This window comes from Acyrthosiphon pisum, chromosome A2, assembly GCF_005508785.2.
Source record: "Acyrthosiphon pisum isolate AL4f chromosome A2, pea_aphid_22Mar2018_4r6ur, whole genome shotgun sequence".
Lineage (NCBI taxonomy): Eukaryota > Metazoa > Arthropoda > Insecta > Hemiptera > Aphididae > Acyrthosiphon > Acyrthosiphon pisum.
Window position 1 is genome coordinate 25,320,416 of NC_042495.1, and position 26,791 is coordinate 25,347,206.

The 26,791-nt window shown below is 31.1% G+C and overlaps 1 protein-coding gene across 6 annotated transcripts in view; it reads left to right on the forward strand.

The window, feature by feature from the left end:
- LOC100574484 (protein CBFA2T3) overlaps window positions 1-26,000 on the forward strand; it is a 130,593-nt gene extending 104,593 nt beyond the window's left edge. For all 6 annotated transcript variants that reach the window (XM_029490415.1, XM_008182521.3, XM_029490414.1 and 3 more), the window contains 4 exons: window positions 930-1,110; window positions 8,230-8,411; window positions 19,479-20,204; window positions 25,660-26,000. In XM_029490415.1, coding sequence (XP_029346275.1) covers window positions 930-1,110; window positions 8,230-8,411; window positions 19,479-19,964 — 849 coding nt within the window. In that variant the 3' untranslated portion in view covers window positions 19,965-20,204; window positions 25,660-26,000. The remainder of the gene's footprint in view (window positions 1-929; window positions 1,111-8,229; window positions 8,412-19,478; window positions 20,205-25,659) is intronic.
- Window positions 26,001-26,791: the final 791 nt, after the last annotated feature.

Consider the following 26,791-nt stretch of genomic DNA (forward strand, 5'->3'; position numbering starts at 1 on the left):
GCTCTTTAAATCGGATCACATTACATAAATAGTTAGTTTTCCTAGTGTTGATTTCGAATATTTGACTATTTCAAGATTCAATCCTTGGGGTACGTGAAATAAAACTTAATAACAGATTAAGCCCAAATAAGGCTTATATTGTATACCTTAAAGCCTAATATTGAGTTCTATCATATTATACTATAATATAGGTACCTATTACACTTTAGATTCTGAGTGGAGCGAATAAGCTAGTGGTTTTACAATGGAGTGTATTTTTTTTTTATCCTGTATACAAAATTTCTACCAGAAAGAGTGCTTCGATTTCAACATATATTACCTTATCTTTTAGCAAATTGGATCAAGATGGTAAATTATAGAGGTCAATTTTCGATTTTCTCAATAGTAATTTAATGTCACGGGAAAAACTACCAACAGATTACGAAAAACTGCCAAAAACAAAATTTAAATTTCTAACGCTTTTTATATCACTATAGCAACGAATAAAAATTATAATATTATAATATTAATACAAGTTACAGGCTATAATAAACAAATAAACAATAGCAATATAAAATATCCAGACTGACAAACTGTCTCCGCTCAGAATCGTTTTTCTTATATTATATTATTGAATTAAAGTTTAATACTATCCATTATAACCACTTGTAACCTACTGTACGGCAGAGCGACATCCACTTATCAGATTTTTGCATATTATTTTGTTGCATATCATTAGCACGTGTCTAGCGATATATTTCAAAGTAATATTAGCAATTTTAAATGCTATAAAATCTCCCAACCCTCGATTGTTACTCATCTCCCCTTCACCCCCCTCCCAGAGGCACGCCACTGAATCTTATTTTATAATATATGTATATAATATAATATAAATAATTATTTTATTTACATTTCGTTTAATACGATATCGCCTGTGCCGGATTATATAGATGTTGAACTGTATACTGAGCATGGTGGAGAAGACGAAAAAAGCGCTGGGTATACTCCAGGAGCGCGGCATGACCGAGACGAGTTTCCCGGACTGGAACCGGAAGAAAACGACCGAAGAAATCCTGGCGCAGACGGTACGGCACACGGAAGAAAAGATAGAAATCATTAAAAAGAAAGCTGGTAAGAAATATGTTTAAGCTCGCGAAAGGGGCGTTTTCGTTTTCGCCCCCTCTCCCCCCTCCCCGTGACGATGATGTCGTTATTGCTTTGCGTTCATTCGATTAGAATATTATAATATTAATAAGTATTATTATTATTTAAGAAATATTGTATTTTACGGTCGTTGAATTTATTATAATAATTGTCAAGTTTTAATTTTCCGTTATTTATCGATTTGTGTACATAATATAATATAATATTTTAAATAAATAAGAACCCTCGGTTGAATCACACTTAACATAACAACAATGACGGGGTCTTAAGCATTTGTTTTCTCAAGAACACGATGTTGATTATAAAATGTATTGAATAAATGTGTTGTTTATATTTTTGTAGATTCCTACTTTTACGATCTGCATTTGTTGTTGTTTTATTTAATTTTTAAGTAAACGTTACTTTTTGAAACATTTTTTTCTAAATAAGCTATGTAACGTAATAATAATAATAATAACAATAATAATAATAATAATAATAATATGCATATGTTATTACTTAAATTTGTCCAATAATAAAATAATAAACACACATCATCAAATCGGTAGTTTACAATTTAAAATACTTATAATTAAGTTATTAACTACCACAAAATGAATGTAAATATATAGTTATATATTATATTATATATTATCATCGTTTAAAATTTTTTTAATATTTTATTATATCAAATACAAATATAATGATGAGTTTCGAAAACGGTAACCCTCCGTGGGAGTCTCAGAAAAAGCTGTGAGATAGAGACTAGATAGTGAATGGAAAAAGAGAGAAGGAGTGTGTGTGTGTGTGTGTGTGTGTGTGTGTGTGTGTGTGTGTGTGTGAAAAAGAGAGGGAGGCAGAGAGAGAGAGAGCCCGAGTTGAGAATCTCTCATATTTTGATTTTCTTGTCTGTATACATAGGTACTGATATTTTCTTTCACCACAATTGGCGTAGGTGTGTTGCTTGAAAGTTATATACTTGTACTCTAGATTTTTTTTTTTTTTTGTGATAACGATACAGATATAGAGTGAAAGAAAGAAAAAAGACAGACACTAGTGGGACGGTGAAAAAATAGAGATGGAGAGTAAATGAAAAGAGAGAGAGAGAGAGAGAGAGAGAGAGAGAGAGAGAGAGAGAGAATGTGCAGGCAGGATGAGAATCTCGAAAATAGACGTAAGATAGCGATTACAGAGAGAACGAAAAAAGAGAGAGGATGTGTGTGTGTGCAGAGAGAGAGAGAGAGAGAGAGCCCAAGCCTGAGCCTGAGCTGAGAGTTTTGCAGAGTTGATCGAATATTTGATTTTCTCGTCTATATGAAGGTACCAAATTGTATAGGCAATATCCGCCTCACACGGACCTGTTCAGTGGGGCCCATTATCTTTTCGAATAAACAAACAATAACAATAATAATATGAATTTGACGGGGCGGCAAGTGCTGTTCCGCAACTTTACTGCATGTGCACGAGGGGGAGCTTCTCTGTCGCCATATTTGGCATCGATGTGTTACTTGCTGGTTACTTGTATTATAGATTTTTTTTACTGGTGATAATGATAGAGATAGGTAGTGAAAAAAAGGAGAAAGAGAGAGAGAGATAGAGAGACCGCTCTGAGAGTCCCGCTAAGTTTATCGAATATTTGATTTTCTCGTCTGTATAGATAAGTATAAGTACCGAATTGTGTAAGCAATATGGATTTGATGGCACAAGTGCTGCCCCACAACTGGTGCACGAGGGAGGGTTTTTCTTTGACCACATTTGGCGTCGGTGTGTCGGCCAAACAGTGGCTTACGTCGCGTATCTCGCGATTTGTTATTTGTTACTTTTTTATAAAACACTATTATATTATATTGACATTTGGACATGTCTTATAAGTAAATATTTTTAAAAAATGTATAATTTTACAAATTAAACACGATAAGTATTATTATGAATAACGAAAGAAAGTAATTTTATACTGAATAATATTTAGAAATAATACATAAAGACTCAAAACCACTGTTCTTTTAATCATAATTATGCATATATATTATAATTTTTTTTTATTATAAAAACCGATGATATCTCGTAACAATAAAAACCCATATCGTACCTTATAAGTTTATAATTGTGTAAATATCAAATAAAAATTTATATTTCGTTCTTTTTGTCAAACGTGAAAATATAAAACAACTACCGAGGTAATGTTTATTATAATAATATAAATGATCGATTTTGTAAATATAAAATCATAGAATAATACATAATTTATAATACATAATGTTGTACCTCAATAATAATAATAATAATAATAATAATAACAATAAAGTGTTTTAATATATAGTTATATATAGTTAACATGCAGTTATTAATATAGTAAAATGTTTACGTAAAATTGTGTATAAGTTATTCATTTATTTTTATTTTTTTTAAATTTCTTCGAATACGAAAAACAGTTCAATTCGTATCTATGTTCTTAACCTTTTCTGGGTCACGGGCCCCTTTCAAGTATTAATAAGGGTTGTAGGACACTTTGTACGGTCACCTAGAAAGAATTAAAACCACGGACAATTTGTACTATTTGAGGTAGAAAAAAATGTATACATATCTCATCATTTTTAATTATAAAACACATGTAGCTTACAGAAATATATAATAATAATAGTTTTGATAGTAAATTCGTGCTATGTACAGGCTTCGTGATTTTTTAACGTATGCACAACATACAATTATAAATTACAATATAGAGAAAGAGTATCCAATTTTACGAGTTAATTGTTTCAATCAACAATAATAATTAAGTTGTGTAGTATACACCTACACATAATACATTACACACTATAATACATTTAAGTAATAATTAATATATTTCCTGGTTTATTTATACCATACAAAATTACAAACTGTCCGTGATCGAATTTTATCAATTTATTTTCACCGTACAATGCAACTCAAACAATAGATAGTACAAAATAGTGTCCGTTTACCATTAATAAGTGTAACAACTGACCCCCCCTCCCCCCCCCACCGAAAGTACCTATATAATTATATGCAAATATGATAATCTGTATAAATAATATAAATTCAACTTACCGACTACCATAATATTAATAATAATAATATAAATAATACGATACTAAAGGCTAACAACCGTCTCCGCTAAGAATCGTTGTTCGTGTACAATGACATTATTATATCTTTGAATTCAAATTAAACACAATCCGTTACTGTAGTGACCCATTTTACAGCAGAGCGTCACCCACTTTTTATTGTTTAACCTCTATTTTACCATTTGTACTGCTTTGTTGGTAAATTTACCGATATTTTTTTACGTGTGAATATATCTTGCAATCTCGTCAAAATTTTGACTTTGATCACTCGTAAAAAAATTACGCAGCTCTGTACGTTAAGCTTTTTTTGAGTTTCGGAGGAGAAAAACTTATCAGGAGGATACGCATGCATTAAATATTCGTGCCTTGGGTGTTACAATTCAAAATGCTACAAATGTGTAATACCATACGTATCTATTTACATATTTTTGTGATTTCGACGAGTTATGTAAATATTTGAACTTTAAACGGTTATATTTAGGTAATTGTTATTTTAAAATATTGTAACTACATGTATTTTCGATATTTTATTTAATCTTTATTAGATCAACTAATAAGGAACTTTGCAACGATTGTATCTCACACAAATCGAAATAAGAAATGAACAAAATAGTAGAAAATTAAAAATGTTTATAACTAGCACAAACAGAGTCAAAATTAGAATAAAATCGAAATTTACAATTTAGTGTCCAAGCTTGTCTAAAAAATGCTGCTTATATAAATTAAATATTCGGTGAGAAATTCAAGTGTTTTTCAAGTACTGACATTGGATTTCGTGCAAAAAAAAGAAAATTGATTTTAACCGTAATAAGATCGACTAATAAGGAACTTTCCATTACACGTTCAAGTTTTTTTTTTTTTTACAAACGACAATTGAATCATACACAAATCAAAATAAAAAAAGGTGGGTAAGTGGGTGTCACTCTGCTGTACAGTAGATTACAAGTGGGTTACTGTATAATGGTTGGTATTAAATTTGAATTCAATGATATAATATCATTGTATAAGAAAAACGATTCTGAGCGGAGACGGTATGTCAGTCTAGGTATAAGACATAATATTATATAGGTGTCTATGGTATTAAAAAAAAAATAAAAGATTAAAAATTTAAAACAAGGTTCCACGTCAATAGGTTACATATAAATTACTTTATTCCCAATAATATCATCAAATATACTTAGTAATATCATGTCATATCACGTTTATAGAAAAAAAAAACTAATAAAATTGGAAACTGAAAATGTCCCTAAGCAGTTCAAAACAAATCAAAATATTTTGAAAATTGTATTATGTATAGAAAATGGAAATATAAACAACCAGTGAAAATTTCATGTATCTACGGTTATTTGTTTTAAAGTTACACCAAAAACCAAAATCGATTTTCTCAAAAACAGCTTTTGCGTAAAAATTCCCGTTTTTCCTTAATTTTTATTTTTTTTTTCCGGGCGCTTTTGAAAAGTATTGGGAATTTCAAATGTTGACCTCCTGAATGCACCAACTAGATTCACTTTCCCATCAAACAAGATACTGTTGAAGAAAATCGAAGCAGTTTTACTGCCCCAAACCGTGATGACAGACACAAAAATAAAAAATAAAATAAAAAATAAAAAAACACACATTCATCATTGTAAAATCAATACATTCATCGTTCCACTCAGAATCTAAAACTAAATAAAAAGCTTAAATAAATATTAAATTGTGGCTGTTCAACTCCTTTTGGGTGCAACACTCTGTGGAAGCAATGACTTTTTAAATGTAAATTATATTATATTTGGATGTACAGCCATCCCGACCGGCGTTATCCGTGAGATTCACTTGTGGTTATGCAAACAGTATGATATTATCAAGTAGAGGCAATCTACCTGCGGTAGTTCGTGGACCCCACGTGGTGCGTACGTAAGTGTATAGTTCAACTCTAAAATGTCAAAGTTATACAATCAATTAATAAAAAAAAAAATCCAACCTAACCTAACCGTGCTAAAATCGGATGAATAAAAAAAACCAAACGTTCGTATGTACATAGATAGAGAAGAAAAATAAAACAAAGCGGGTAAGTGGATGTCGACGTGTGGATCAATGTATAATAATGGATTGTATTAAACTTGAATTCAATGATTGTATGAGAAAAACGATTCCGAGCGGAGACGATTTGTCAGTCTGGATATTTTATATTATTATTTATTATAGCCTGTAAGTTGAATTAATATTATAATATTATAATTGTTTATTAGTTTCTATGGCGATAAACAAAGCGTTAGATATTAAGATCCCGTTTCTAGCGTTTTTTTGTAATTTGTCGGCGGTTTTTCTTGTGGCATTAAATAATTGTTGGGAAAATCAAAAAATTACGTCTCTAAAGTACCATCTTGATCCAATTCGCTAAAAGATAAGGTACTCTTTATTGAAATCGATGCCGTCTTTCTAGTATATATCTTGTATAAAGGATAAAAAAAAATAAATAAATGAGCACCATTGTAAAACCACTAGGTTCCTCGCTCCGTTCAGAATCTAAAAACAATGTAAAAACGATGAAAAAAATTGATCCACCGAAACCGTGGTTCGAACTCAATTTAAAATTCTGGTGAAAAAAAGTCCACGGATAAACGTCCAGTTAAAATATATATTTATATTAGGTACACATCAAATAACACAGTAAAAATACAATAAAAATTTTAAAAAATAACACAAATTATGACATTACACACCAAATATTACTTTACTCTATTAAATAAAAAATATATCTTCAGCCTATAATCTTTATATTTTAATTGCTACCTCAATTATAATACGTTTCCACTTATCTACTACCCGATACCTATTTAGGAGGGTTGATAGCATTTATTTTATCGAAGAAAATGATTTCACAGGAATAACACGCAGGTTTTGTAGAATTTTTGGATTTTTTTTATCTGAAAGAAGAAGTCTTCTTACAGCCCGCATCGATCTCTAATTTTGTATTTTATTTCAAATAATTATATTAAAAAATTTGTAAAAAATGCTTTTTATCTTGTATTTTTTTTGAGACATATTATAAAGTTTAAGAATAAAATATTGAAAAACAGAGATCGATGCGGGCTGTAGAATATTTCCCTCTAGCAATTAAAAAAAAAATTATGAAATTTGGTTTTCTACAAGGCGGTATCGTTATTCCCACAGAGTGTATTTTTGAGGACAAAATGGCATCAGCACCGGGCGCCTTAATAATAATAATAATTATTATTATTATTAAAACCAATATAGCAACCATTTAAAAACAAAAATGTCCATCGTAAATCTCAAAATCCCCGTTTGAGAACTTCCCCGGGTCGGGGAATCTCTTGTTGACATTTTTTCGCGAAAAAATAATGTAGCCTATCTTCTCGTCAAATGTCTAATCTATCTCTGTACCAAATTTCATCACGATCGGACGAATGGTTTGGGAATGCATAAAGGACACATAAATTCGTTTTTATATCTTTTAATCTTTACTTAGTATAAAACAAAGTCCCGCTGTCTGTCTGTAGGCTTAGATCTTTAAAACTACGCAACGAATTTTAATGCAGTTTTTTTTTAATTGATAGATTAATTCAAGAGGAAGGTTTAGATTTACAATTGGACCCGGTAGGACCAACCCCAAGAGGTGCTCAAACGGGAATTTTGAGATTTACGATGGACATGGTCGCTATTGGTTATTTATTATTTTATTGGTCGCCATTGGTTATCGGGCAGATCCGGTACAAGCATGCATCATATCGAATTTTCACACATTGCCTACAAAGGTTAGACACTTATAGCCGCTCGTCGGCGTGTCGTTGCCTACTAGGGTGTCTGAGTTGTACTTACTGTAACGAGTTACACCCAAAAAGAGTTGAACAATCACAATTTTTTTTTTAAGAGTTGTCATTTTTTACGGTCTACACGGTGCGCGTGATCAGCTAGTTATATAATACAGATTAATCAATTGAGCATATTGTTTGTGATTATTACCTACGTTAACATCATTAACTATTTAGGTTATTTCGTTTTGTTAATTTTTTTGTAGAGGATTCGATGAACGAGATACGACATCAGGCCATGATAGAGCTGCAAAAGCTCGTGTTGGCCGCCGAAAACAAAATGATCGAACTGGTGGCCGCGGAGAGGACGAAAATGAGCGCTAACTGCAGGAGCTCAGCGGCCGCGGCCAGTCTACAGATATCTCCGTCGCTGATTTCGCAGTACAACGTAAGTCACGTGCGATTTGTCGGATTGAAATCGGTCTGTTCGGACGAGATGACAATACTATGTTATGCGCTTGTCACAATAACACATATTATCGTATTGATTACCCGTCTTAGGTAGTATTCGAAACACTTTTTAAATACTTTTCCCAAAAGTATTCTGAATAACTATATACAATATTTAAAATAGATACTTTTCAAAGGTATTTTGTTCCTATAAAAAAATTACTTTTTGTTTACAATAATACTGTTAACCTTGTTTTTATGGAAATTTTAAAAATATTATACACATTTGTATATCATTTCAGGTGATGAACAACTTAAATTATATTGTAACTGATATCAAGGGTTCTCAAAAAATATCCTGAATAATTTATTCATTTTTTTGGCCCGCGTTGGTATAAATTATCATATTTCCGATACGATGCCAGTAAATTTATCTGCTGGTAAATTTCAACAATTTAAGTTGAAGGTATATGGCGCTGATTACATATTATTATTCCATTTCATTTTCTGCTGTGGCACAAACTACCAAAATTAATTTTTACATGCGGCGCAAAATACACGTTACATGTTTATATTTTGGCGCAAATTACGTACGCGCTTAAATGTACTTATATTGGTGGCGCAAATCACAAGTAATTGAATTGACGCAAAATACCATCTCCCCTAAAAAGTAAATTTCCAGGGCTGGTCCGAAATTCCAATCCGTCTACGCTGTGTCGATCGTGAATAATATTATGCTCGTCGAACCACTTTATCTCGGTCGATGTATGGGATATGTGTAGTTTGTGTACACCCGCTGCGGTGCGCACAAACACAAGAAGCGATGTGCTCAAAAAGTACGATCGTAACAAATGAAAACCGCCTTGAGAAAAAAAAACGAGCAATTTACCTTTCCCAACACCAGTCACCATCTGTGTACATCTAATAATAATAACAATAACAACAAAAGTGTTGGGTACCTAACACCTTACACAAAGGTAACACCTACGTGTTTGATACGCTTAAATGTCACGCGTCGCACCTGTGTGCGCGTGTTTGACAATTATTGAAAACAAACGAACAATTCGAAACTTGTGCGGTGTATAACACAAATTAGGTTAGGTTATACGAAAAAGTACGTGAGTAAGTTTTCTTTGAGTTTTTCTTTGTTTTCGACATCGCATGTTAATTGTGATTTTAGCCGCGATACCCCCCATTTACAAGCAGTTAAACCTCTAAATACCGGACACTCTCGGTCGGTCACAAAGGAGGTTTCGTCCTATAGCAGTGCAGCCAGTATAGGTCCAGTACAGCGTGGTTCGCACACGCTGCTAATTTCGTTACCATTTCGGTTACCGTCTTCTTTCATCGAATTATAACTATTAATAACGCATAGGTACTATAGTGATGTGCAGTGTTGAGACTTGTCTAGATAAATTTATTTAACTCATAATATTTATTTTTCACGAATTATTTATGGGTACATTATTCATTTTTTTTTTTACTAAAATTGTTCTTACAGAACACTATCCAATCGGCAATCAGTTGGTACATGTTATTAATATAATATTACCATATTTCCATGTTTTACCAGCAAATTTTAAGTTGATACGTACTTTGAGGATTGAGACATTATTTTACGAAGTTTTTCGACGAAATAAATTGTGTGCCTAACTGCACATTTGCAATTTAAAAATACTAAAAAAAAAATGTTATCTATAATATTATCTAGATACAATTTTCGTTATCTATTCTCAACACTGGTGATGTGCGATGCGCAACTATAGGAATATTCCCCGAGGAATGTTCCTGAGAACATGGAATATTCGCTAACCTCTCGAAAAGTTGATGCAATTTAAACAGAGAGGTGGTATAAACCATTTTAGGTGGGTAGGGTAACAAAGAAATTATTTGACATCCAATCTTTACAGTGACTACTGATATTTAAGTGTACAATAATATTATTGTATCACTTACGACCGTGTTTCGAATTGAACATTTAAACATATAATTATTATGAACAATATTTAAAAACTCGACATATTCCTCTTCCACATCGTCTCCATCAGTGGCCCCTCCCCCTTTGACATTATTTCCCCCAATAAAATGAAAATGAAAGCTGTAAAAACTTGGCCTGACCTATACTTAAACCGACCCCCCCCCCTATTTAATTTTTCTGGTTGAGCCATCGATCACTATAGGTAGTAACTAGTACTATCGTTGTGTGCATAGACGCAAATAGGCTGTGGCTGGGAGGCTTAGCCCCCTCAAAAACTAAAGATTTCACTACTGTAATTTAAAAGCATCATAAGATAGTACCAAGTATAGACCTGATCTAAAGCCCCCCCCCCAAATTTCAAACACTATTTACGCTTATGGTTGTGTGTCGTTTTTTTTTTGTCGCGGCCACCGGGAATAGCTGTCGGGAAAGCGGTGTGTATAATATTAATATACCAGACTTTTCCTTCTCCTTCTTCAACCCTTCAATAAATTTCTATTGGATATATATACCGTTTCAAAATATTATTGTAATACTGTGCAGACCTTACACATGCCCCGTGCACCATATAAGCGTAGATTTGGGTGTGTGTGTGTGTGAGAGAGTATTTATCCTACCGCGTTGTTACCATCTGGACCGGAGTCACACGCGCAGACTCCTCTCTCGGTGGTCTTTCCGCGTGTATACAGGGCGCTTTCCCGTTTTCTCTTCAATATCTTATACCCCGTCACGCCGGAAAACGGAAAAGCTCGGTGCACCTCTCTGTACACACCCATTCACGCGTACATGTCTATCAGTTACGTACACTCGTAATATTATAATGTACATATACACATATATATATATTGTGTGTGTGTGTGTGTGTGTGTGTGACGGCCCGAGTAAACGCAAACCTCCGCGCGTACACTGTACACGTGGAACCCCAAAATAAACTTTTTGTTATTATTACTATTGTTTCGTTTTGTTCTCGTGGTATAGGTAATAATAATAATGTGTAGTAAGATCGGCGATATCGGGTACGAAATTATATTCTCGTTTAGGTACGATATATTATATACAGGCAGATTTCTTATCGCCCTATTTGTATACTTAAATTATGCAGATATTCAAATTCTGGTTTTTAAATTTTTAAATACACGTCCTTTCAAAGACCATAATATTATTTTCGAATTCTTGAGATTTTTTTGTACCACTTGAGGATGATCTTGTGACGACTCAAACTTCTGTTTTTCAAATAGGACACCCCCTTCTGCTTTTTTCTGTTTTAACTATTAAGTCGATATATTTTTTTTTTTTTTTTTTGAGAATTCTGATGTACCTTAATCAAAATTTTAGCGAGCACAGTTTTTGAGTTATATGACTTTGTGTACTAAGGATAATAATATGTCTAATAGACATTGGTAAATTTTCTATGGTAATGGGTTAAGTAGATAACTAGATTATGGAGGTATAGACGATTTAAAAAAGTTAGTACCTAATAACTTCTATTGATCTATCAATGTAAATAATTCGTAAAAATGATCCAAGTATAATAAATACTACATATTCTAACATAACATAATATAGTTTTTATAAAACCGTTTTTAAGGATTATTATCCTTATGGAATAGACATTTTAATACCTATCAGAAACTACCAATTAGAATTTTGGTTGCATCAAAATGTATAAAAGAAAACCATCCGCTAAAAAAATTGCAGTAAAAAATGGGGGTTCTGTTTGAAAATGGGAGCGAGCTTGCTTAAAAAATCAATCGGTATAATATTATTATAATTTATAGATGTACAAGAAAAACGAGCTGCGTAATCAAACGATTTCAATAACAACTGATTGCATATTATGATATTCTTTCGAATCATCATTTGCATCGTGGAGCCCTAGGGGTCCGTAGATGATTACTGGGAGGGGGGGTCTAAAGAAGGGCTGAGAGTTTTTTTTTTTTAAATAACACAAAAAACGAATAAACCTTTGGAAACAGAAAAATTAAGAAACTGAATATGTATTAAGTGAACTTTATTCAATGTATAAATGTTATTACTTTCTTGGATTTGAGCGGTCGTTCGTTTATATTTCGGTGTGAAGTTTCCGATAACTCATACCCGTATTATGCCACTCGAAAGACAACAACGGGACAACCGTAGGTCAGACCGCAAATGTCACACTGCAACTCGTATATATAATGTATCTTTAACTTGTTTATTCACAACAATGCATTACCTAAGTACATTTTAGTAATTAGTATTAAAATGATTAAAATAAAAAATGTACTGATTTTTTTTTTGGGGCGTCCATTGTTATACTTTAAAAATCTGAATTCAAGATTCTAAGTTCATTAAAACGTATGTGATAAAAACGGGTTACGCGCGTGCTGAATCACCCTGTATAGTGTATATACATATCAATTATAATATTATATTAATAAAAAAATGTATGGTAATAAATCATGTGACGTAAGCACGACGCGTAGCCGGTACTATAGTATAATATACGAAAGTATTAATGCAACAAAATTTTTCGAAAATATAGTTTTTAACTATATACCGAGTGATTAGTTTTTATTCAACGCACTCATTATTTGAAAAAGTCTAAATGTTTTTAAAAGAAAATTGTACTCTATGTCTAGTCCTTAAAAACGACATTTTTAAAAAATATAAAGTTTTTCAAATATTTTTTATCCTTAACATTTTTGAAGATTATTACATTTTTTAAACGACAACACACAGTTTTAATTTCATATTTCAAAGCAGAATATTTTTCTAAGTATTTCAATGCATAAAAATCAAATTTATTAGTTTATGAGTTACAACTTACAAGTATTTAAAGTTTATATGAGTTGAGTGGAGAGGGAGGACGTCGCAAAATGTTTGTCCACTCCTCCGCTCATCTAAAATTTTAATACTTATAACTCTTAAGCTACTCATCTTAAATTCGTTTGTTAAGTATCATGATAGTGAGAAAAATATTTTGCTTTCGAAGATGAAATTAAAACTGTGTATAGGTATCGTATATCATACATAAGCGCCAAAATCCTAGGTACCTGTGTGCCATGGTTAATAGATATTAAATAACAGATATTAAATTTAGAACTATATCGTTCAAAAACTCCAAATGTTTAATCTTAATCGACAAGTGTTATAACTTATAAGTTATAACAATATGTTTGTACCTATTTCGTAAGCATTCGTTAAAATGGATTTTAAAAAAACTGTTACGATTCAAGGTGTTGTGTACTTGTGTGTACTTTGTTTAAAAATATAGATTTTTACGAGAAATGGCCAGTGGTAATGTGTCATTGAGGTGTACCAAAAAAAAATGTATATCATAATTTATGATTTATTAATTTTATAATATAACATAATTTTTATAAGACAGCAATTCTCAAATAACTATTTATATAAGATAATATAAATATAATATAGTATACGTATAATATCATTTTTATAACATATATCAATTTTGAAAAAACTTCTTATATAAAATATTTATTTTGGCGCAATTAATGACAGGTCATTTTTGTACCTTTGGTGCTTATGTCACATAGCCAAGTAGACTATAGGCAGTCGGGTCAGGTTATTATAATGTTGAATAGGTAATGGGACCACAGATCTCCAAACCGCCGACTACACGCGTGGGTATATTATTACAATATTAATTCCGACGGTGGCCGATCGATAGATTTCACTGATTTTGACACGGGCACGACCTTTGTGCAAAACCGTATTGATATGTCAATTATTGTTATAATAATATTATAATATAATTATGTTTCATCGCGACCGTTCCGGTAGTGTATACAGGGTGATTCTTTTATCATTGAACACTCATTATTTCAAAAAGTGTAAATGTTATTGAAAATATTTTTTTCCTTAGTTTCGACTCGTTTACAAAAGTTTTTTACTTTTTTGAATGTTAACATAAAGTTTTAATTTCAAATTCCAAAACAGACTATTTTTCTAAGTATTTCGATACATAAAAATTCACTTTAGGACGGGTAGTTTATGGCTTATGAGTTATAAGTAGGTTTTTAAAGTTTTGGTGATCGGAGTGGAGTGGTACAGTGTTATCCCGCGAAATTGTTGTCTACTACTCAGCTCATCTAAACTTTAAATACTTATAACACATAAGTTACTCACCCTATATTCGATTTTAATGTTTCGAAATACTTAAACAAATATTCTGCTTTGTAATATGAAATGAAAACTCTATGTTATCATTCAAAAGTAATAAAATTATAAGGATAAAAAATATTTGAAAATACAATTTTTTAATAAAAACGTTGTTTTGTAAACGACTTGAAACTATGTAAAATAATATTTTCAAAAACATTCACACTTTTTGAAATAAAAGTGTTCAATGATAAAAGAATCATCCTGGGTACACTCTGTTCTACGATATATACCGAGTGATCCAATTGACTGTTAAAGTTTTTGAAAATATTTTTAACATAATATAATAAATGTTTTTGAGTTGGGTACAGATACTATTTTATTCTAACTGATTTTGCGTAACGCTTAGTTTATCGCCTTAGAAACTAATAAAACGTAAAAATTACCTAATTCCCACTAGGTTTATATATTATATTGTACAATTAATGGTTACTTATTATACACTATTATTATACTGATTATATATATTTTATGATTCATACATTTTCTTCGAAGTGGAAAATATCGAGAAGTGTGCTATGTTTATGTCTCACGATCACTACTTTATAAGTACATTTTTAGATAATTTTAAGTCATTCAAAACACAATATTATCTACAAAATTACCCTCAAAATATTGATCCACATATCCGCTCTTCTAAACTTTAAATACTTATAGAAAATATAATGCCCGAAATTTGGTTTTTATAGATCGAAATACTCCGAAGACGATTCTGCTTCAAAATCTGAAATTAAAAATGTATGTTGTCGTTCAAAAGCGTAAAAACTTTTTTAAAAAAAACAATAACGATAAAAAAAATTATAAAAAAATGAAATGGCTTCCCAAGAGTCCAGTCGTTTTGGAATGACTTGAAATTATATTGTAAAATAAATATTTTGAAAAACGTTTGTATTTTCCAAAATAATGAGTGTGCCTTACGTTTAGCGACCTTGTACATAGTTATAAACAGATAGATTTAAGACTTAAGTAGTACTGCATATTTTTCCACTGTATAGTAATAATATTACGTTTAAATAGTTATATTGTACACATAACTTAGGATACAAAATAATCTTATAATAAAACACTCAACTCCACGATGTCCGGCTTGGGTGTACTCGGTGCACGCTTCCGAAGTAAATAGTCTCATTTTTTGTGACCATTTTTCGGAGCAATTTATTAGTATTTCATGTAATGTATTTGACGTAGGTAAATTTGTTTTTTGAATATTTTTTACCTAAAGCATTGAGTAAATTCTACGATTTTGGTCAAGCGGCGTTATAGATAGGCAAATCAGTTACACCACTGTTGTGAATAATAGTACTTCGATACTCATAATACAGTCACTTAGAGATTATTTATCTATTAATTTTTTTAGGTTGTACAGTTAGTCGTATGTTAATTAAATGTCTATTATATCTATTAGGATATTTAGGATATCTATTAATATATTATATTAGGAATTCAAAGATTGTGTATATGAACTAAAATTTAAGTATATAGCCATATAAGTAGTACATATTAGTCGTAGGACATGTTAAATAAAACATATTTATCAACTATAAATAGTTGTTAGTATTTTTGTCTTATTGTAAAATTGTGGAAATAACTCAAACAATAAAAATAAAACAATTGATGTAGGAAAACGTTTATACCCTCAACATTTATACCGTAGAAAAAATATTACATTTTTAATAGTAGATAAAAATGCACATGCATAACCGCGATAAATCACGCTGCGTGATTGAGAGTAAGCAACAGCCGCTGCCACTATTTCTCGGATGGATGACCACCGGGGTTCGTAGTACGCAAAAAACTTGCCACACATACACGTGTTCCTAACCGACCGTACCAACCGTTCCAACTCTACTGTACAAACCCCACCAACCTTACAGGCTAATGACCTCAGTCGTCGAAACCTTAAATATAATGAATAAAAAAATGTATTTGTATTTTGTATTTCCTATATTATTATGTTCAATAGAATAATATTAAAATGGTTAAATGACCATACAAGTACACAGATTTAAATATGTAATTTAACCATAGGTTAAAATATATCCTATAGCTATATAATTTCAAGCGATTTATTTTATAGGAAATTAATATAAAATGTTCATAGTTTTCAAACTTTTAAAAAATGTACATTCACTATACTCATACATAATATATAAAATTCGATATTTTCCGGTTAACAGAAAATGTATGAATCATAAAATATGTATTAATTAGTGACCGTTAATCGTATAATATAATATACCTATATAGTGTGAATATTAGGTACCTACTTTTTAGATTTTATTCATTTCTATGGTGATAAACAAAGCGTTACGCAAAATCGGTTAGACAATAAAAATATCTGCACCCAGCCCAAAAACATATTTGTGTTAAATTACATTATTGTAAATATGAAAAGCAATACTGCTAGAGGGAAGGGGGATGGTTTGAATTTAAAAAATGTACAATGCAATCTGATTATTTCATGGATTAGTTCCGTCTGCCGGGGGAAGATTTAGGCACGCGGCGGCCCCAAATAAATAGACAGAACAATATATTTTTTGATTATAAAATGCTATTTAATGTGGCAATACAAGTACACTGGGTGCACCCTCAAAGTATCCCATGCATCAAAATATCACTCGTTCAAAATGTCCCTCGTAAAAAATATCCCCGTTGAAAATATCCAATATACAAAATATCCCCAGTTATAGGTATATTATCCCTTAAATCGTATTTATATATTTTTTAAATAATTTTAAAAATTTTAATTACATTTTTTTAGTTTTTTGTAATGTATATCTCAACTTATTGTATTATCTTAAAATCAACATTATATTTTAAATAAAATATACATAAAAGATATTTTTTTTTAAATTGAAAAATTACACATGGCCTCAGGTTTTCAATCAAATTCACATTCCTTGAGACTGAGGGTATTTACTATTTATAGCTTATTAGTTCAACCCATAATATAGTGCTCACACATGAATATAGTTTTGGCTCACAGAAATCAAATATTTTTTTGATCATTTAAATGGTTGATATTATTTACAGATTATATTAGTATATTATAATTATTAATTAGAAGAAAATATGTCATATAAATGTTTTTACAAATATAATTTTTAAAACAACAAAAACTAAAAACAAATACTTATGAACAAAATTACAGTGATTACTTTTATTTAAATTGAACCCTCGTGCCAAAATCAATAACAAAAAGCGTTTTTTTTTGTATTATTTATTATTTATAAATGCGCCTCAACTACCGGGGTTATTACTTATTGGTGTTTCTAAAAAAAAAAAATTACATTTTATAATTTTTAAAGTACATTACGAATAAAGTTGTATACAAAGTATTTTAAATATGGTACATTGATGGATCAACATTTATTAATATTAAAATGCATATTATAAAATATGAAGTATGTACATTATTAATTTTTGTACTTTGTTTCCTAAAACTTATTACGTAGAAAAAAGTAGATAAGACATACTACTGTAAGTACGTATTGGTGAATATAATAATTCAAAAATTGACGATTTCGAGTTATACATATAATTATATTTTCTTATGGTAAAAATAGCATTCCTTACAATGCGCTATATAGTATATTATGTCGTACTATGAAAATTGAATGCGTTAGACTCTATAAAATAGTACTTATAACATTAAAGGAAAATAATAAATATTCAACTCATGTCTTTGTGTATTATTTTGAGATATTATTGTAAAGCACAAACGTATGTTTAAAATTTACAAAGATATAATATGTACCTATATATATAATTATAATTATCTGTATTTTGGTTCAGGCAATTTGCTATTATTTTTTTTTTTAATTTGTATTAAATTACAAATTTCAATGGATTATAATGAGTAGGTATACACCATACTAATATTGTAAACATAACAATAAATTCAAATTATTTATAAATGTTTTTTAATATTTAAATATATTTACTAAAAGGACTACGTTTAACACACAATATTTTAGATTCTGAGCGGAACAAAAGAATGTATTGGTTTTACAAAGATGTGTGTTTTTTTCTGTCTGTCAGCGACATTTCGGATAGTAAGCATGCTTCGATTTTTTGATATCAGCATCTTTTCTGATAGAAAAGTGAACCTAGTTCGTATTTTTGGGAAGACAAAATTGAAAATTCCAACTAGTTTTAGAAAGTGTCGAGAAAAACTACCGAAAAATTACGAAAACCCGCTAAAAATGGGATTTTTATTTTTAACGCTTTGTTTATCACCATAGCAATAATAATATTATAAAGACTATACGCTAACCGCTCAAAATCGCTTTTCGTTCACAATGGTTTATCGTTGTAATCAAATATAACACATCCATTACAAATACTGTACAGCAGAGGGGTACCCACTTGTCCACCTTTTTATTTTTATTTTTAGTTTTTTCGTTTTTACTTCTACATTCTAATAAGTATTTTGAAGTAAATATTTAAATGCAATAGTGTATTATAGAAATTAGAAAAAAGTTGTTTAATCAATGAAAACAATTTTCAATAGTATTTAAATGTTATACACATTTAATAATAATATAATACCAAAATTTCAAAAATGTATAAAAATACTTTTTTATCTATCAATGATTTAAGATAATATTAAAAACTTTAAAAAGTTATTTGCTCGAAATCATACATTTTTGGATGCTACACTATAAAATTTAATAATATCTGCTCGCAGTGCGAATTTTATCATTATAATAATTGTTGTTTTTCACAAGACTTACCTATCGAAAACGTCTGATATGACAATGTATACGATATGAAAGACAGTGTACCACATAATTAAAATATTGTTTTTCGTATAAATTCGAGTAACCGCTAACCACTAACCAATATTAGTATAATTATTCAAATTCACCGAATCTGCAGTCTTCTATCATAACAATAAATGTGTGTGCGTGTTGTGCGCAGAGCTGTTGGAACTGCGGCCGGAAGGCGAACGAGACGTGCAGCGGGTGCAACACGGCGCAGTATTGCAGTTCGTTCTGCCAGCACAAGGACTGGGAGACGCACCACCAGACGTGTTGCGTGCACTCGGCCGCGGCGGCCACCGCGGCCACCGTCGACGCGGCCTCGTCGCCCGGCAAGAGACACCACCATCAGCAGCCGCAGCCGCTGCCACCGTCGTCGTCATCGTCGTCAGCCGCAGCCGCCTCGTCGTCGGCGGCGGCAGACGATCTGTCCGCAAACCGAGCGCAATCGGCGGTGGCCCCCGACACGCCGTCGTTGTCGTCGTCGTCGTCGCTTAAGGCAGACGAACATGCGTCGTCGGTCGCCGCTGCCACCGTGGCGGCGGCGGCGGCGGTGGCGGCGATCACGACGAACACCGTCACGACCACTTCTTCGACCACTACGACGACGACGACCACCGCGGCCGCCGGACCGAAACAACAATAGCAACTCGGCGGCGGCGACGCGGACGACGACGGCGACGACGACTGCGACCCAGCCGCCGGACCCGCCTCCACCCGTCGCCGTCACCGACGCCGCCACCATCATCACCGCCAAAACCTGCACCGCAGACGAGTCGAAGCGGGCCTTCTGGCCTGCAGCACCACCGGCCTCGTACCGCGCGGGGAATACTACCTGCAGTAGGGGTGGTGGAACCACGACCGGAGTTTAGAAACCATTAACTAGGTATATGAGATTATAATATTATTATGATCAAAATTCCCGAGACGAAAAATTCTATGCGTTGGGTTAGTATAGTATAGTTTTACGTACCGACTGGTATCGGAGTCCGAGGCCGATATGGGCCCGCGGTACGTTTCGCCGGTAAACAGCAAGTCAAAACCTTTCGAACCGATACGTATCGGGTGCGCTCCAATTATTCCTTACTCGAAAATCATGATAATGTACGCAGCACGCTCATCAAAGCCATAAATTAAAGCTGTGGCTTGGTGCAAGAAGGGACAATGTCATATTTTGCAGACAATGTTCAGGAATTTAAAATATTAATTGGCCAATTTTTAAAATTTACATAAATATCTTAAATTCTATGTTGGATCTCTAAAAATGCTGTTACTTAATTATATATTTCGTTTTTATTTCACTGTATGACTCTCATTTTTTTTTAATTATAAAATATATGTAAGTTTTAGTTTGACATTGGCCCACCAGAAAAAAATAATAAAATTACTTAGGTTTGACATTGGTCAAAAGCTACAATTTAAAATAAACAATTTTTAATAATTAAATAACTTGACTTTTTTTATGAAAACCTAACAATAATATTAAATTGAGCATAATATGTTAGTAACTTCTACATTAATAAACTTTATTAATTGATTTCGAGACGGCTATAGATAATATGTGACCAATGTCGACTTAAAGGCCCACAATAAATCGATTATGGTCAAAAAGGCCAATGTCATATCTAATTTGATCATACAGCACAAGAGACATTGGCCCTTTTAACACAAGTGACGTAAACAAATTTTAATGACGTCACAGGTCAAATAATCTCAATTTTGTCAAAATGTGACATTGCACCAAGCCACAAGTACAGCTTTCGTGTACTCCGCTCCCTCCGACGAATGATTAATATAATATGTGATATCATTCAAATACTGCCCTGTAGGCCGAACGTGGATATTATGCTGAAAAAAATAATAAACCCTTTTCGATTTTTACCCGCTCGAAATTTTTTCTCAGTTTTATGTATTTGGAATATTATTATCATATTATATTATTGTCGACCTTATTCATTTAGTAGCTTTGGCGAATTCCACTCATATCGCATTTAACGAACACACTTATAGTCTATAAGATGGGTATAATGGGTATAATATGTAACAATGCGTGTAACAAGTAGAACTGACAAATTGAATAACTTTTGTTCTAATCAATACATTTTTTATATTTATAATATATTGACGGCTGCGCTACATGTATAATATAACATTTTTACTATCATTTTTAATACAGAAAAAAAAAATTAAAATTAAAATCAGAACTAATTTTTTTTTAAAAAATTCAATATACTATATAGGTATAGTAAAGTAGTAAATTTGTAAATCTAATTTTTAGAAAACTTTTGATCGTAAAAATATTTATGTAGGACAAGCGTGGTCTATTTTTTATGATTGTATAAAAAAAATGTCAAAATATTTTGAAGTAAGACTCATAATTTCAAAAGTAATAACTTTCGTTAAAAAATTACAATTATTTAATTAGGTAGGTTAAAATTTAAAATTTCCCATAAAATATATGTATAAAAAAAGTTTTAATTTTTTGAATTTAAAATGTTTTTACGACTGGATCAACTTTATTTAACATAAATAATGAGATTTCGAAAAATCGTAAAAAACTAATTGCATGATTTAAATAAATGTTTTTACAGTCAAAAGTTTTCTAAAAACCAGATTTACAAATTGATTATTTTGAATTATTCAAAAGAAATTTAATTCAGAATTTATATTTTTACCATCAGTATTTTAAAATTAAATAAATATAAAAAGTGTTGTAATATTATAGCATTGCAGTAACGCAAAAATCAATAAATTATAATATATAAGAAACATTAAAAAAATCAGTAAAAAATGTATTTCATTTGTCGGGTCTTCGTGTTACACTGCAGCGTATGTAATAAAACAAACAATGAATCATAATATTATATTCCATTTTTACTCTCTCTCTCTCTTTCCCTGTATAATAATAATAATTATAATATGTGTCATCTTGATTTGACAAATGCTTCGAAATAATAATTACAAATAAGCAGATTTGCCATTTTACTTATAAAAAGTCGTATTGAATTCAAAAACAAAAACACTGCATACATATATAAGGGTACTTTAGTTAGGCTTTTATAATATATATATATATATATATATGGGTAGTATATAGACCATTTATAGAATAGCTAATAATATAATATTATGGGATAATAATATGTTATTTAATTCGTGGCCTATCCTGGAGCGGTGGTTGGCTTCAGTCACAAAACGTGTTGTGAAGTCAAGCATCAGCTAGTGCCACTAGTTTCCGGATACTGACAATAATCCTCCCTAAATCTACACACGTGTTCTAACCAACCGTACCCGATGGCCTATTGTGTTGACGCGAGTTAATTAATAATAATAATGAAAAAAAACATTTATTAGTTTTTAAATCTCAGAAAAAAGGTATAACCTCGAAATATAAGTGCTGTGCACGATTTTTTTTGCGATTTAATTATTAAAATATTTTTTTAACCACTTGGAAAGCTTTTTTTTGTCATTCATTAAATTCAAAATGTTTCAGCACATTACATGCTATTACAAGATTATCTGGTGTAGTAGGTACCGAACTCGATCTATGTTGAAAACTGATGACAAGCTTATTAGATTTAAATTTTAAATATTCAAACAAAACGTATAGGACGAGTTATTAGGAAGACAATTTTAAAAAAGTCGCCCGATCGATTTCAAGTAGACATATTAACGAATTCAAATCAGTTTTCAGAAGTCTTGTAAATGTTCCATTGTAAATTTCAATATTATTAGTTACAATATTAGTCTGTGGTATTATGATAATGATGACGTGCACGAGTTGATAGGTATTTTTAGTGGTAATTTAGTGGTTGATCTTCGGCTTTACTTGAGTCTGGTATAGAAGATCTCGCGGTAGACGTGGTTTTAACCACCGATTTTTCGCTTTGTTTCTCAGGTCGTGGACCCGTGCGCCGTCGGATGTATTGAGGTTTGCGTGAAAGTTTTTGAATTGTATTTTTATCCAGTCTTGGAGAAGATAGATTTCCGTATATCGTTGTGAATTTGTCTGTTCCTCGTGAACCATATGGGGCCTTTGGACATATTTTTAAAAATTTGTTTTGAACAGTACACGGACTTTGATGATTTTCGTAGAACAAGCTGCTGCCCAGATTGGGCAGGCATATAAATGATTAATGGCCGGATTATTGGGGTGTACCGCGGTAGGATAGACGATTTTATTTGGGGTGTTGATTTAAAGTTAACTGAGAGATAAAGTGTGTTCATTGGCCTTGGGTGAGTAATACTCACTGAGTATGTTGATACCATTTTATTTTGTTAGGTGTTTATTGAAATATTTTTTTTCTGCGCGTAGACTGGATTTAGTTTGTTTATCAATTATATTTATATAGACTGCAATTTTAAGCACACGCGGAAAATTACAATATTTTTCATGATATTTATTTGGCTGAATGTAATTTCCTACACGAGAGTGGCAGGTACATATGCTAGTTTCTAAACGGCGGAAATAATTAAATATGTATATTATACACAATTAAATATGTAGGTATATACGAATTTTTAAAAAATAAATATATGATGATTAAAAAATATAATAAAAATCGTGTAACGCATTTTCACAAATAAATATAAAATATTATGATGATCAAAAAATATAATAAAAATCGCATAGCGCGTTTTCACAAACATAATCAAAATATAAAAATTAATGTAAACGGCTGGTCTCACATTAATTAAATTTGGTACAGAGATAGATTAGACCTCTGGGCAGGAGATAGGTTAATTTAAAAAGAGTAAATTAGAGGTCCAACCCGTGGAGGGGCTCAAATAACAGGGATTTTGAGATATACGATGTAAATAGTTGTTTATAAATGGTTGCTATGGGTTTCAATAAAAATTGTTATTATTAAAACGATACACATTTTGGTGCTGTGGCACTTTTATGTGATTTAGTACAGAATTTCTCAAAACAATTTTAGTGGTTTTACGATAGTGTTTATTTTGTTTTATTTTTTTTTCCTGTATACGAAATTTCCGCCAGAAAGAGTGCTTCGATTACAACATTATATACTATATGTAGTATCTTAACTTTTAGCTAATTGGATCAAGATGGTACTTTAATGAGTTCAATTTTCGATTTGCTCAATAGTTGTTTAATGCCACGGGAAAAACCACCGACAAATTACAAAAAACCACTAAAAATGGGATTTTAATTTCTAACACTTTGTTTATCACCGTAGAAACGCATAAAAATAAAAATAACGTTTTTAGTTATTTTGTTGTAATTTATAATATTAATTCAACTTATAGGCTATAATAAAACATAATAACAATATAAAATACCGAGATTATTATTTTACTATATGTATAGATAGATGTATAAACATATATAAAAATTTAAAAAATATTTTGATATATTATATGTATACATATGCAAATAATTTTTCTTATTAGTCCCCCCCCCCCCCCCATTGAAAATATCTGTGTACGCTATTTCAATGCACAATAGCAATACAAATCTGAATGGACTTTTTCCTTTAATTTCGAATGATCAACATTTAAAATTTCATAAATTTTAAATATTCGAGCAAAATGTATAGGAGTTTGGGAACAACATTTTAAAAAAAATTGCACGATCGATCTTATGTAAACATATTACTCAAGTAGACGAATTCAATTCAGTTTTCAGAAGTCTTATCGCGCCTTATCAGGTCCATCGATATGATGGACAAAATATTGGTACATTTTGGTTGAAAAAATTTTCATTTACCCTTAATTTATCATTACACTATATACAGTGAAACCTCTATAATTCGAACGTTTATAAGTCAAATTAATCGATGCCTTACTCCATGAAATGTTTTGGCTCCTGCATTTCAATATGTAGGTACATACAATTTTTTCCGCGACTCATACTCTTTTGCGAAAGTTTAAGTAATATTTCTACGACATTGTGGTTTCGGTTACTTAAACGGTTTCATTTAAAATTGTTACCTATATTACCTATAGGCAGTCATAGGTACTCTAAAAACTTTTATAGAGCGATTTTCTAGGTGATAGTAACAATTTAAAGCAAATTTGACGATTCCTGTATAATACATATGCATATAGGTGTACGTAAATGGAAACTGATTTTACCTAGGGTGTGCATATATAGGTCCTTGCAAGGGCGACATTTTGGCCGTCAACAGTCGTTGACACGGACCGGCTAGGTACCTATATAAGTCCATAAAATTGTAAGACTCAATCCGACTTGACCAATATTATAAATACCTAAACTATTAATATTGATAACCCGATTTTAAAGTGAAGAAGTTAAAGAAAATTGAAAGTCACGAGAGCATTACTTTTGGAATATTTACGTTATTTTCTTATTGCAGGCCATGAACTTTGTCAGCATTCAATACACAACCGAGCCAAACAAATTACTTAAAATGACCAGAGTATAAAAAAAAAAAAAACAATATTATACTCTATAATATACAGTGGATCCTCGACAGTTCGAACGTTCACAACTTACAAGTCAAATTTTGGATGACTCAGAGGAATGCTTCGGCCCATGCATTTCAATAATATTATGTACATACAATTTTTTCTATGACTCGAGTTTTCGATAAGACGAATTTTCTTTTTGTCCCCAACCAATCCGAGTTATAGAGGTATCACCATACGCATAGAAAATCTCGACCGAGCAACAACTTTGTTTTGTGCCTATATAGGCGTTTGTCGGTTTTAACCTCCAAACTATATTGCAGGGCTGGAAGTGATTAAAACTATTTAAAAAATTGACTAAAAAATGACATATATAAATTTGTTTCATAACAAATTAGTAATTACAGTTAGTAAATATAATTTGTCTTTGAATCCCTACGTATAATTAAATTGATTCTAACTCGCTAATTTCCGTAGAAATTACAGCAAATAATGGTTATAATAAACACAAGTTGTAATATTAAATAATTAAATCATATTACCTTTTTAAATGTCTATAATATAGAATAATAATAAAGATCATTGTTTAGGAGCTTTCTTTATTTTAATTGAGATAATTATAATGATAATGCCAATTTTTTTTTTTTTAACGAAATAAAATCAGAATAAAAATATAAAGCTACAAACGCATTTCTTTATGTACTTGTACAAAGTAATTTAAATTTTGGTAAATTTTGTAAGTGACTAAAGTGACTCAATTTTAAAAAGGTGACTTTTAGTTAAAAAAAAAAAAGTCTAGTTACTTCTAGCCCTGATATTGTAAATAAGAACAAACCGTTTCGAGCATGTCTATTGTCTATATTGAGTTTCTAAGCGTATAATAGAGCTAACCCATACGACTAGAATAATTATTATTAAAAATAAAAACGAAAAACTTTGTTGTATAAATTATAATTATTATAATATTACGAAATTAATTATTAATTTTGTGTATTATTTTATTTTCTAAAATGTAGTATATAATAATATTATACCCGTAGAGCGCAGATAAGACGCATAACACATTATTTTGTGTCGTTA